This window comes from Spermophilus citellus, assembly GCF_964194105.1.
Source record: "Spermophilus citellus genome assembly, chromosome: 5".
NCBI lineage: Eukaryota > Metazoa > Chordata > Mammalia > Rodentia > Sciuridae > Spermophilus > Spermophilus citellus.
This window is the reverse complement of record NC_138186.1, coordinates 25419799-25432535: the sequence shown is the minus strand read 5'-3', so window position 1 is coordinate 25432535 and position 12737 is coordinate 25419799. Positions and strand designations below refer to the sequence as shown.

The window sequence follows — 12737 nt, the reverse complement described above, 5'->3', positions numbered from 1 at the left end:
ATTATGGGCCCTTAGGTTATATCATTACTTCAGACAAAAAAAGTAAAACAAACATACAGATGTGTGCAGATATACATGCACACTACTGAAATTCTATGGATTCAGCATCTACATATGGGGCGACAAACAAAACAAGGAAAATCATTTTCAGAAAAGTTGTTCAAAAGAAGTAATTTTAAAACTAACCCTATTTCTTGATAGAATTATCTCCTTATGTAGCAGACACAGAAAATTATATACACAATTTAAAATGACAAACTTTAACATAGTATTAATATTGCTTAAATCAGCTAATTCTTATAAAGTTATACAAGAATATTTCATAATTTTTTTCCTAAAAGATGTCAAATTATATGGGTCACTGTAATGAAAGAGCTGCTTTATCTAAAGCAAAATTTGCAAGTACAAAAAATTGTTTAAATTTTGCAACTTGTGAATTATTTTTAATTAGCCACAAGGAAAGGGGAGAGAAAGGATAAACTGTTTTTGGCTGTTTGATCGCTGCTTGTAAAAAGTTTCTACATTATCTGGTCTAGTGACTATACTTTAAGCAAAGATGAAAAAATTACCTCAGTCTCACTGGGTGGCTTGCATGCCATATCCTCTGGTCCACACCGTGGGTGGCCTGATCGTGTTAAAAGTCGTCTTTGTAACATGATTGTTTTATCTAAATAATGTTTAAATTCTGTTGAGATTTTAAAGGCCTGATATAAAAACTTTGTTTGGTCAAGATAACTGTTTTCACCACATGCTATTTAATGTAGACTGCTAAATTTCTACTATAAGATGAAGAAAAATACATTTTCTTCTTGCCACCAAACCACATAATAGAGGCTAAATGAATATATGAAATCTGATTAGGGTTAAAACTTTCTTTCTTCAAGGAAAATTATTCTAAAGTATTTGCTTATCATTCTAAAAATATAAACATGAGCTGAGGTCCCATAAATGAATAGATATTCAAGTGGAAATTAATCTTTTTTAAAAGGTTACTTACTTATATGTGAGGTTTAGACACTAAGTAATTAAGCTTCTTTTCTGTTCAATGAAAGTGAAATAATTTGGAACAAACAGGGTAAAGAGTTCAAAATTGGATTTTTCTCATCTTATTTTTAAAGTAATAAAATATTAGCAACTAATAATTAATTTTAATCCCTAAAAAGTATGAGAACAAGAATATGAAGAAAAGCTACTTATAATAAAATAAAATAAAAATATTGTATACAGAAAAGTTTATAGACAGAAATTCTAAACTATAAAATTATAATTTATATGGAAATATATGCATTTATATGAAGGATTTTAATTTGTATGATACTAAGAAATTATATAGATAACTTTTCAATAAATATTATTCTGCTGTGAACTTTACTGCATCAATAATAAGACAGTAGTTCATGACTGTTTTATAATAAAACAGTAGTTCATACATCCAGTAACAAAATACAGGAGAACAGTGAAATCAAGATTTGTACAGCAGATAAAAATCACCAGCAGGTCACAAAATGTACTGTCTTTCTTCCCTAGGGTTACTAATAAGAAAACAAAACTACTACACAAAAAGGGCACTGGGGTTGGGGTTATGGCTCAGTGGCAGAGTACTCAACCTACCATGCATGAGGCACTGAATTCAATCCTCAGCACCACATAAATATAAAATAAAGATATTGTGTCTATCTAAACTAAAAAATAAATATTTTTAAAGGGGGAGGGATCTTCATCTTTGGGCTGTTGTTACAGATAAGACCATCAGTAGGACATCCACAGACATCCAATAAATATCCCCCATGTATGCTGACCCACACACACCTCACACCTCACTCCACGTTCTCACACCAAGAATATCTAATTTTAAGGCAGGGATTTAAGTATCCAGTGTGTGACCACAAAACAAAACTTAACAGAATCAGATGGTCATGAGAACCATGACTTTGGCCTTAAAATCAAAGAAGCTTTGATCCTAGACCTGAAAAGATCTTTCTCCTCACCCAGGGATGATGTCAACACCAGTTAACTTGGACTGTAACCATCACTATCTCAGTTACACACAATTCCCAAGAATTAATAGCAATGCTGTTGCAACAACATGCCAAATGCCACAATTATGGTTGGGTTCATGGAACGGTAAAAATTTTCCACAGAGTAATATGAAAAGAAAAGTCACTTTCCCACTGCATACTAACCTCATACTCAGACCTACCAACTGATCTATCCATAACACACAAAAAAATATATTTAATTGTCCCAGGAACTCCTGTAATCTAGAAAATCTAGTCCTGTAATTCCAAGGTGTCTTGAAATTTCAAGCATGTTACTTTCTCTTATTTCAAAGTGACCTTATTAGTCCCTTTCTTGGTACAGACACTTGAGACAGTAGATCTTAAAAGTGATTTTTAATCTGTGCTTTCCCATTCCTGGGACTTGCGAGGGTCGGGGAAGGATGGAAGGAGTGCCCCCACCACAGTACAATCTATCCCGGGAAAAGGAAAACCAAATGATACTAGAAAATTAAACTTTAGGGTACTCAGGAAGATTAAGGTAACCCTAAAACGTATGTTTACATTTATAGCAAAATTAGGACTACAGAGAGAGACCTAACAACCTGCTTTAGATATCTCATTTTAACAGATTCTGGAAAATCACTAGATAGCAGCTGCCTAACATAATGATATTACCCAAACCACATTGTATACAATAGTTAATGCATTTTTACAACACCATGTTACAGCCACTACAGCTCTAAAAAAAGGACACACAACTAGAATCCTGGGGATGAGTTTCATACACTCTCAAGAGCCAAATATTCACAGCTCTCCCCAACTTCTTTTCAAGTCAAGTTTGGGAAATGCTAAAATTGAGGTTGGTTTTCTTTTTCTTTTTTAAATGTCACTTGTTAAATATTTACCACCCAACCACTAAGTAGACATGTTTCTTTTTTACAAACTTGACTCATACAGATATCCCTTAATTTCCTAACAACATGACCTGGTTATTTTAATTTTATACAAAGTTCTTCAATTAAATTATTCAATCATATCACTCTTTCTGTATGCTGGTGACTCACAAATCTATATCTCAAAATGTGTCTGTGAACTTAAGACTAATCTTTAAAAATATTTTCACTAGACATATAATAATGACAGCTAATCACTGAGAATTTGCTCTATGCTAGGTGCTAATCTTAACTTTACATGTACTTTACATTAAACTTGTATGCCCCTCCAAGACAGGCACTATTTTTACCCCTATTTTAAAGTAGAGGTAACTGACATAATTTCTTCCACTTGTTCCATGTGATACAGTGGTAAGAGCTATGAAGATACTCACTGGTATGACCCTTAGAATCTGAGACTTTTATGTTATAAATTTATGTTATAAATTGAACTCAATTTTTTTCCTCTCTACTTCCCTTCTCATGGCCCAAACCTCTCCTCCTTCCTCCAGAAGGCCAGAAAACAAGCCATCACTGACCACTTCCTTTTTATTACCTCCTACCTCAAACCAATGACCAAATACTGCCATCCTTATCTCTTTAATGTTTTTCACTGTTGTTGGCTCTACTTTACCCACCTTTTAGGTTGGAAGTCTTCATAAGGTCCCCCTTACATTACTGCTATGCACTCTATTGGGATTCTCTTCCTGCCTCCAGTGCAGCTCCCTCTAAATTACTCCCTCTACAGATGGCAAAATGCTCTTTTAAAAGTCTCATCACATCATTCCCTTATTAAATTCCTTGAATGACTCATCATTAGTCTTCAGGATAAAGACAAACTCCACACTAAGGCATAAAGAGATTGTGTTGAGCAAGCCCCATCTCTCCCATAGCCACCACACATTAGCCATTACAGATCCTGCATCCCATCTGCTTTCTGAAGTCATTATCTTCTCCTTGATGGCTGCTAACCCTTCCAGGATCTGTAACCATCTCTGCTGAGCTTCCCACTCATCAGCCTTTGCTTATTTCCTGCTTCCTTTTAAGATGCAGATGATCAACCTGATATTCCTCCTACTCCACTGTACATATCCCTCCCTTCATCCCTACCTCAGTGCTGGGGAAAGAACCCAGGGCCCTCCACATTTAACCTAAATTTTCTATGACATCTAAAAATGTTTGTTTAAACATTAAAACTTATATACCACTGATTAAAATGAATAGGAAAAAATAAAAATTGTAAAACTAATTTCTTATTAGTACCCAGTTTCAAATATTAGAAACAATGAAAATTCAAGTGTTTTCTTTCTTTTTAGAACTTAAAAGAGTTCTTGCTTTTTTTATTTTGACAAATTATCTTCTTTCCAAGAGTAAATCAGTTTAGGACATTTTATCCTTTGCACTTTGCAATATCTCCCTGAGAGTGCTTCTAAGTATCACTTCCCTTGGGGCATTTCCTTTTCTTCACAAGCTCTTCTCTTAGTTATACTAGGAAGATCACCTTCACTGAATGCCTCCAAAGACACATCTCCAGTCTTGAACAGCAGCAAGGTCATTCCCACTGTCACCATCTTCCATAACTCCATTTACGTTGGATTTAAATTTAACATACAGTATCATCACATTTGTTGTTTGATACATTTTCATCTTATGGACTGATCACACAGTTACAGTGAATACAATAGTAACGGAAATCTGAACTGGGTTGTTGGGTGTTGGGTGTTTATTTAACTGAGACTTGGGCACACCAAAACCAAGCAATTATATCCAGAAATCTGGCTCCAAACATATGCATTAATATTATAGTTCCTAGCCTTTTCACTTGTATGAATTTATATGAATTTATGTAGCTAATTTAATTTTCTGTGCTTCAATATTTTCATCAATAAAATGGAGAATTGGGCACAGCAGTGCACACCTGTAATCCCAGCAACTCAAGAGGTTTAAACAAGAGAATTAGAAGCTAGCTTCTGCTACTTAGCAACACCCTGTCTCAAAAAGGAAAAAAATAAAAAATAAATGACTGGAGATGTAGGTAGAGTGCCCCTCCCGAGTTGAAGTCCCAGTACTGCAAAAAATAAAATAAAGTAAAACAAAACAAGACTATAGGGATGGCTGGAGAAGGTGGGTCACTGGGATGTGGCCTAGAAGGGTTCATCTTTCCTGTGGTTCCTCTCCCCTCTCCTTCCCTCTTTCTGCTTCTTGACCCCACCATGTGCTAAGTAGCTTTCTTCCACTGAGCCTTTTTTCCATAATGTGCTACCTCACCTTGGGCCCAGAGCAATGGAGCTTAGAGCAATGTCTAAGGACTAAAACTTCTAAAACTGTGAGTCAAATAAACTTTTCCTACTCTAAGTGTTGCTGCCAGGTGATTTGGTCACAGTGATGAAAGCTAACTAAAACAGCTATTATTATCATAACCACTACAAATACCCAGACTGTACTATCTATATCTGCACTGCCTAATCCAGCAGCTACTAGCCATCTGAGGCTACTGGGTGTGGTGTTACACAGCTGTAATCTCAAAGACTCAGGAGACTGAGTCCAGACCTGGCAACTTTGTGAGACCCTCACACAAAAACTAAAAAGGTCTGGGAGTGAAGTTCAGTGGTAGAGCCATTGGGTTCAATCCCCAGTACAAGACTTAATTGGTGCTATAGTTTGGATCTTGAATGGTTCCTAAAAACCCATATTCTAAAGAATTGGTCACTTACCTATGGTGCTACTTGGAGATGGTGGAACCTTTAGGAAGTTGGGCCTAGTGAGAGGAAGTTAGATAATTATAAGTGTGCCCCTGAGGGGACATGGAGACCCTGGACCCTTCCTCTCTTTGCAGTTGTCATAAGGTGAGTAGCTTTGCTTCATCAGCACTCCCTGCCTAACCACAGGCCCCCCAAAAATGGAGACAATTGACTATGCATTGAAACTATGAGTCAAAATAAACCTTTCCTCCTTTTAAGTTGATTTTCTGAGACATTTTGTCATAATGATGGGGAAATCTAACACAGCTAAATTAACTAAAATTAAATAAAAGTTAAAAATTCAGGGTTGGAGATATAATTTAGTCGTACAGTGCATACCTTGCATTTAACAAGGTCCTGGGTTCATCCCCAGAGCTTGGGGAGAATAAACTCAATTCCTCAGTTATTCAAGCCACATCAGAAGTTTTCAATAACTATGTTTCATCATTGTAGAAGTCCTATTGGACAGTACTATTTTATATGTTTTACACTTTTGGAAGAGGTAAAAAACATAGATTAAGTGGCTTCCCCCTCCCTCCCCGCCCCCCGCCTGCCCTCCAGGTACTGAGGACTAAACCTAGAGGTGCTTCACCACTGAGCTAACTCCCCATTCCTTTCCATTTTTTTTATTTTCAGACAGGGTCTCACTAAGTTGCTCAGTCACCCAAGTCACTGGGATTATAGGCACATACCACAATGCCCAGCAGATAAATGAATTTGATGTAAACAAATAAAAATTCATCACTGGCTTGATATCAAGGAAAAATTTTTTTTTAAGTTCAGGCAAATATGAAAAGCATATGTCAATGAAAACCAAAAACAATTCCAATAAAAGTTGTCAACATTGGGGCTGAGGTTGTGGCACAGCGGTAGAGCACTTGCCTCATATGTGTGAAGCATTGGGTTTGATCCTCAGTACCACATAAAAAATAAACAAACAAAATAAAGGTATTGTGTCTATCTACAACTGAAAAATATATTTTTTAAAAAAGTTTTCAACACTAAAAAAAGGCATTAAAAATTTGAAAAAGAAGTTTCATTTAAGTTAGCAATTCTGAAATGTAAGATATAAGCATTAGTGATTATTTAAGCAAACTAAACAGTAATCATACTCATTTATTCCTTCCTTATCCATTTATTCCTTCTGTCCTCTTAAAAAGAAATTAAATGTTCAATAGTACTTGTATAATTATTTTTCTTGATCTCAGTTCTCTGTTTTCATTGTTTTTACAGTACTTAAATCCTTGGCCATCTAGAATATTCCCGTCTGCACCGAAAACACTCTTACAATATTAGAGCCACAGCTCTTTGGGCTTCATCTTCTAAGCAGGCTTAGCCCAGGACTTTATATAGCTAATGTGACATAAATGTTTGTTATGCTGACCTGAATTAGCAAAACCTTATACTGAGATAGCAAACATAAACATCACTTTGATAAAGAATGTTTCTGGGAAAAAGGAAATTATTATAAAGGACTATATTTTAAGGAATATTTTTTCTTTAAAAAATCCTAAGGATCTTATAAAGAAGGGACTATTTATGTCAGTCAAGCCTAACTTTATCCCAAAAGAGCAAACTTCAGTAGAATTCATGTGACACATTTTTAGAAAAGGTTCACAGTTTCAAAAGAATAGAATGAAACAATTTCCTTTACAACTTCTATACTAGAAATCCCAAGGGAAGATTGTTTCCAAACTATACCTTAACAGAAGAAAATTGTTACCACACATTGTTAAGCCTAACAAATAAACTTTAACAAATACCTCTTCTACTGTCACAATGCTTTAGTTAGTGTCAGCTATACTTTTAAATGTTAGTGATCTCATATATATTTTTTTTTTTTTTTGGTGGGGCCAGGGATTGAACCCAGGGTCTTATGCATTCTAAGCAAGTACTCTACCAACTGAACTATATTTCCAGCCCCGAGATCTCATTTTTTTGTTTGTTTGTTTTTGAATAATGTCATGGTTTAATGACAACTTCTGTAGTGCAAATAATATCCCTGAGGGCTGGGGATGTGGCTCAAGCGGTAGCGCGCTCGCCTGGCATGCATGCGGCCCAGGTTTGATCCTCAGCACAACATATAAACAAAGATGTTGTGTCCACCGAAAACTAAAAAAATAAATATTAAAATTCTCCCTATCCCTCTCCCCCCCCTCTTAAAAAATAAATAAATAATAATATCCCTGAGTATAAAACATCCTTCCAAAACCTTAAAATGTCTGACTGCATTATTTATTTGGGTAGTATTCAAAATACACTTATTTTAACAAAATCGGTGACTTCATTCTCAGACTCAAAAGCCAAGGCAAAATCTAGGACAAAAAAATAACAACAATAATAGCAATAATAATCAGAGAAGATTTTGAAGTGCTGTCAATTCACAGATTTAGAATGAAATTCAAGTATTCAATTTCTACTACCAAAGAAAGCAGACATTAAATTAACCCCCATTCCCAACTCCTGGAAATACTAAGGACTAGACCCAGGGGCACTTTTACCACCAAACTACATAGTAGCCCTTTTTATTTGGAGTCAGGGTCTTATTAAATTCCAAAAGCCAGCCTCAGACATGCAATCCTCCTGCCTTAGGCTCCTGATTAGCTGGGCTTACAGGCAAGAACCACCACACCCAGTGAAACTTTTTTTTCAAAAAAATATTTTCTTATTAAGAATTCCCCAGGTTTGTGAACATATTTTTACATAAAGGATCTACAAATTCTGCTCATGAGAATAAATTAATCTAAAAGGACAGAGTTAGCTTCATATCACAATCCTGTGGTCATAGAATCTTTAAATATCCAAAGTAAGGTTTCTTAATTTTTTAACCCATTTTTATATGGAAATCATATACTATATTATATTTAAAAGCAAGGAGATTCCTGTGCAAATTATCACTTCATATCAAATGATAACTACATGTGTGAAACAGTACAACAAAATTTTAAGCCACTAATAACATAACAAGGACTAATTCATCTGATGAGCTTCTTCTAAATCAGTAGGATAAGTAGCTGGAGCCCAGGATGTCATAAAAAGGAGAAAAGAGGAGGTGGACAGGATACAAATTTTTGCATATACCATTCTCTCCAGGATCTACAGGATCTTACAAAATATCTTAGAGTTATATTCACTCTTAAACAGACAGCTGCCCAAATTCCTTTTAAAGAAATGAAAGGTGTAAACTAGCAATCCTTAAGCATCTGTTATTCTTATAGGTAAGGTTATCTGTGTTAAACACTGGCAAATGCTTGAAGATACGTTTTCAGGTTTTGGGTCAATGACAATTCCAGCTACTGCTTAGTGCTTTTCACTCTAATCTGTCTAAAGGTAGCAAATTTTATTTCTTAAGAAGTAAAATGGCTTGTTTTCAAATTATGATTTCTCATAAATAAAAACAAAAACAGGACATTTGTTTTTAATGTTGCTATTTCCCCTTTATGTTTATTAAATCACTACTATTTAGAAATGAATATTGAAATGCAACTTACCATGTTGTCCTGTGAAACCAGGTCCAAGAACTATATTAAAGCTTGTTATAAAGCCCATAAATAGTTTCGGGTCATAGAACAAAACTTACTGTTCAGAACATTCTCCAGTTTCTGCGTCATGGATCCTTCTACTTTTTCCGTTCCATCAGCCTCTAATTTTTGATGGATGGCTAGAAAAAGAAGAAAAAAATCTAGTTAAAATGTAGGCCATTTTAATGGGTAGAAAGATATTATATCAAGATGACATTTTTAAACAGGCTTTAAAAATGGTCATATTATTTTCACTGCTGGGAAGGAGCACAAACATGCAATACCTTGCAAAGTACCCAGCAGACACCATCTAAGTTATTCATAGTTTAACATTATTAAAATAGTACATAATACACATATTCAATCATCTGATCTTCAAAACTGTGTGGTAAAAATAGTTGAATGAAAACAGAAAAGGAAAAAAAAAGAAAAGTGAGACCTTGGGCATCCTGAATCTTATACTAATATCTTTGATATTTGGCCAAGGGAAAGTCATTTTTATTTCTGTTTCACCATTTGCAAAACAGAAATGCTACTATTTGAAGTCTAAAAGCCACCAAAAAAGTTAATTTCAGCCTTGGAATACAACATGGCAAAATATATATTTTTCTATGCACAATAAATCCACCTGTAGGTTCCAAAGAAGTTTCTAGCAACATCTACCAAATATGTCAACTCTGGATGTAAAAATTACATGGGAGTTTTGTTTGATTTTATTGATTTATGTCTCTCTGATTATGATAAAGACCATCGGGAAATCACTTTATAAAATATTTAGCTATTAACTACTGAAGAAGTAAGGTTTTAAACATAGTAAATCAGGCTTATATAGGTGAAGAACTAAGAAATATTTCAAAACAAGTGTAATTTCATATTCAAAATTGTGAAAACAAAAAATTGTAGAATAGCATAGCAAACATTGAGCCTTGACTGTAAGCTAATCACTATAAATTTCTAACCTGTTTTTTCATCTTGTAAGAAGCCAAAGATATGTGTTCTAACATCATTTATATTTTACATATAGGAAAAAACACAGATTCATGAAATTAAACATCTTGATCAAGGTCACAAAGCCAAACTCATAAAACGAGAACTTAGGCAGTCTTAAATCTTAAAATCTTGCCCTACACTCCCCTGCCCAACAGGCCACTTAGATTGTCTCAGCTTCTGTTTTCACGTTTGTAAAATGAAAACAATAAACTGACTATGTTACTTGGGAATTACATTCAGTTCAAATACAAGAGTCTCAATTCCTCAAAATAATAGCTGCTAAAACATCTAAGATTTTTTTCTCTTACATAATTTGCTATAGTGAAATCCAAATACAAGACATCTAATTCCACTGTTTTTCAGTTAGGACACTAAAATGAACATCATTTAAATATTTGCTATTCTCTGACATGCAAATAAGAGTAAATTTAAAACTCTTCCTTAAAAGGAATTTTTCAGGTTCTGCTTTAACCCTCTAATCATAGATGGCAGATTTATGCTTGAAAAAAAAATCCACAAACAAAATAGTCTTCATATACAAATGTGTGTGTTATATTTCATTTATGAGCCCTATACAATTCAATGTATTTCCTCTGACTAATTGGTCAGAAAATTCTGAGTCAGATTCAGTGCCCAAATGGTCTATGAACACATTCTCAACACCTGATAACATCTATTTCTCAGCTTCTGGTTTTTTTTGTTTTGTTTTGTTTTTGTTTTTGTTTTGGTGAGGCATGGCTAGGTACTGGGGATTGAACCCAGGAGTGCTTAACCACTGAGCCATATACCCTGACCTTTCTAATTTTTGAAACAGAGTCTCCCTAAGTTGCTAGGGCTTCACTAAGTTGCTGAGGCTGACTTTGAACTTGTGATCCTCCTGCTTCATCTCTGCTTCTCTCAGTTACTTTTTAATTCTAATCTTATTCTTTTTAATACTTTTTTCTTTTAAAGCCACCTCAAATTTTGTTTGAATTCTAAAATAAACAGACTGCTCCTCTGTTGAAGTACATTTATAGAAAAAGAAATACATTTAGAAAAACAATTAGCCACTGTTTTTTAATTGTCTTGTTGGATTCAGAAGTGAAGAGAAAGTAATGTCTCTAATGTTTCAAACTTGGATTATGTGGTAAAAGTGTCACAAAATGTTTCCATATGTCAAAGCTTATATTTCAGCTTGACTTGTAAAGTAAAAATGAAAATAACTTGCTTCCCTATCTTTAAGGAGACAAACTATATACCTAATTATTAAAGAGTTAAACTAGAAAGACTTCCATGCTCTATGTTAGCAAATCTACTCATGCTATTTAAAAGCCACTGTGGTTTTCTGACAATCCTGGTTTTAAAAGACCATTTGGCACATAATAAGGAGGCACTGCATGTGGTTTGTCCTGGGCAATAAGACATTACAGCTTAGCCCTGCTTTGAATGTTATTTTCTAAGTCAGAATTAGCATTAAAGAAAATCATGCAGTCACATTTTCTGATGCTGACATAACACATTACTGATCAGCAGGTCAAGATGAGGTGACCCTGGTTCTACAGCTCAGTTTACAGCCCTTTTTTGCTGACAAAGCAACTTCCTCCCACCCATCTCCACCACAGCAGAGCCACTGTCAAGCTGTCAGCCAAGCATGAGGACTGAGAGACACTAAGATCTGATAAAGGCAATCCGATTTTCCAGAAAATTAAACCAAATAACCCAATGTCTGGTTCACTTGACCTTTTATTTTCTCAGAAAACATTTTTAAATAAAATAATTCAATAAGCAAGTTGGTACATGATCACAGGTTTGTTATTGTTTCTAATCTATTAAAACTTAAATATGTGAGACAGTTGAACATCGTAAGTTTTTATTTGGGAAACCAAAAAAATGGTAGGTATAAAAATACTATTCAAAGAAAAATCAGGATTATATACAAAGATTGCCTACTGATTCACTGAAATTAGTTAATCATTTTATTTAACTTGAATAAAGGATGGATTTGAAACTTGTAATTTAAATCAAAATTTTTTCACAGTATCTGTTCTTACATTTATATAAATAGCAGTATTCAGTGAGGCACTAGGAATAATGTGTATATGGGCAATATCTGTAAGAATCCAGGTATGCATCATAGTTCTATATATACTCTAGTTAGATAGCAAATTTATATCATGAATTCATCATCACTGTCTTTTTTTCTTTTCATTTTCTTTCTTTTCTTTTTTTCCTTAACAATTCTAGGGGTGGGGAAAAAAGCCAAATTTAGCTCCTGGACCTTATAAAGAGAGGTTGTTGCCTAATTTGGCTAGTATGTCAGCTCTGAGGGGATTATACTTACTAAAGAGAAGATGAGAAAGGGTCACAAAATATGCATTATAAATTTAAATTCATGAACAGTTTCTCAAAGATTTAGTTTTTACTTATTCCACTGTATTTTAACACAGAAATCTATGTTAACGGATTACTACTCAGGGTGGCACTAATGGAAAGTGATATGTACTTTGAGAGAATCTTTGTAGGAGGTTCTTGGATCATTGGGGGTGTACCCATGAAGGGGACTGTGGGACTCTG

At 34.5% G+C, this 12737-nt stretch overlaps 1 protein-coding gene across 2 annotated transcripts in view; it reads right to left on the bottom strand.

Moving 5' to 3' along the window:
* The window catches only part of EXOC2 (exocyst complex component 2), a 212368-nt gene that overhangs the window by 125468 nt on the left and 74163 nt on the right, over nt 1-12737 (bottom strand). For both annotated transcript variants that reach the window (XM_081293718.1, XM_081293719.1), the window contains one exon: nt 9254-9334. In XM_081293718.1, coding sequence (XP_081149844.1) covers nt 9254-9334 — 81 coding nt within the window. The remainder of the gene's footprint in view (nt 1-9253; nt 9335-12737) is intronic.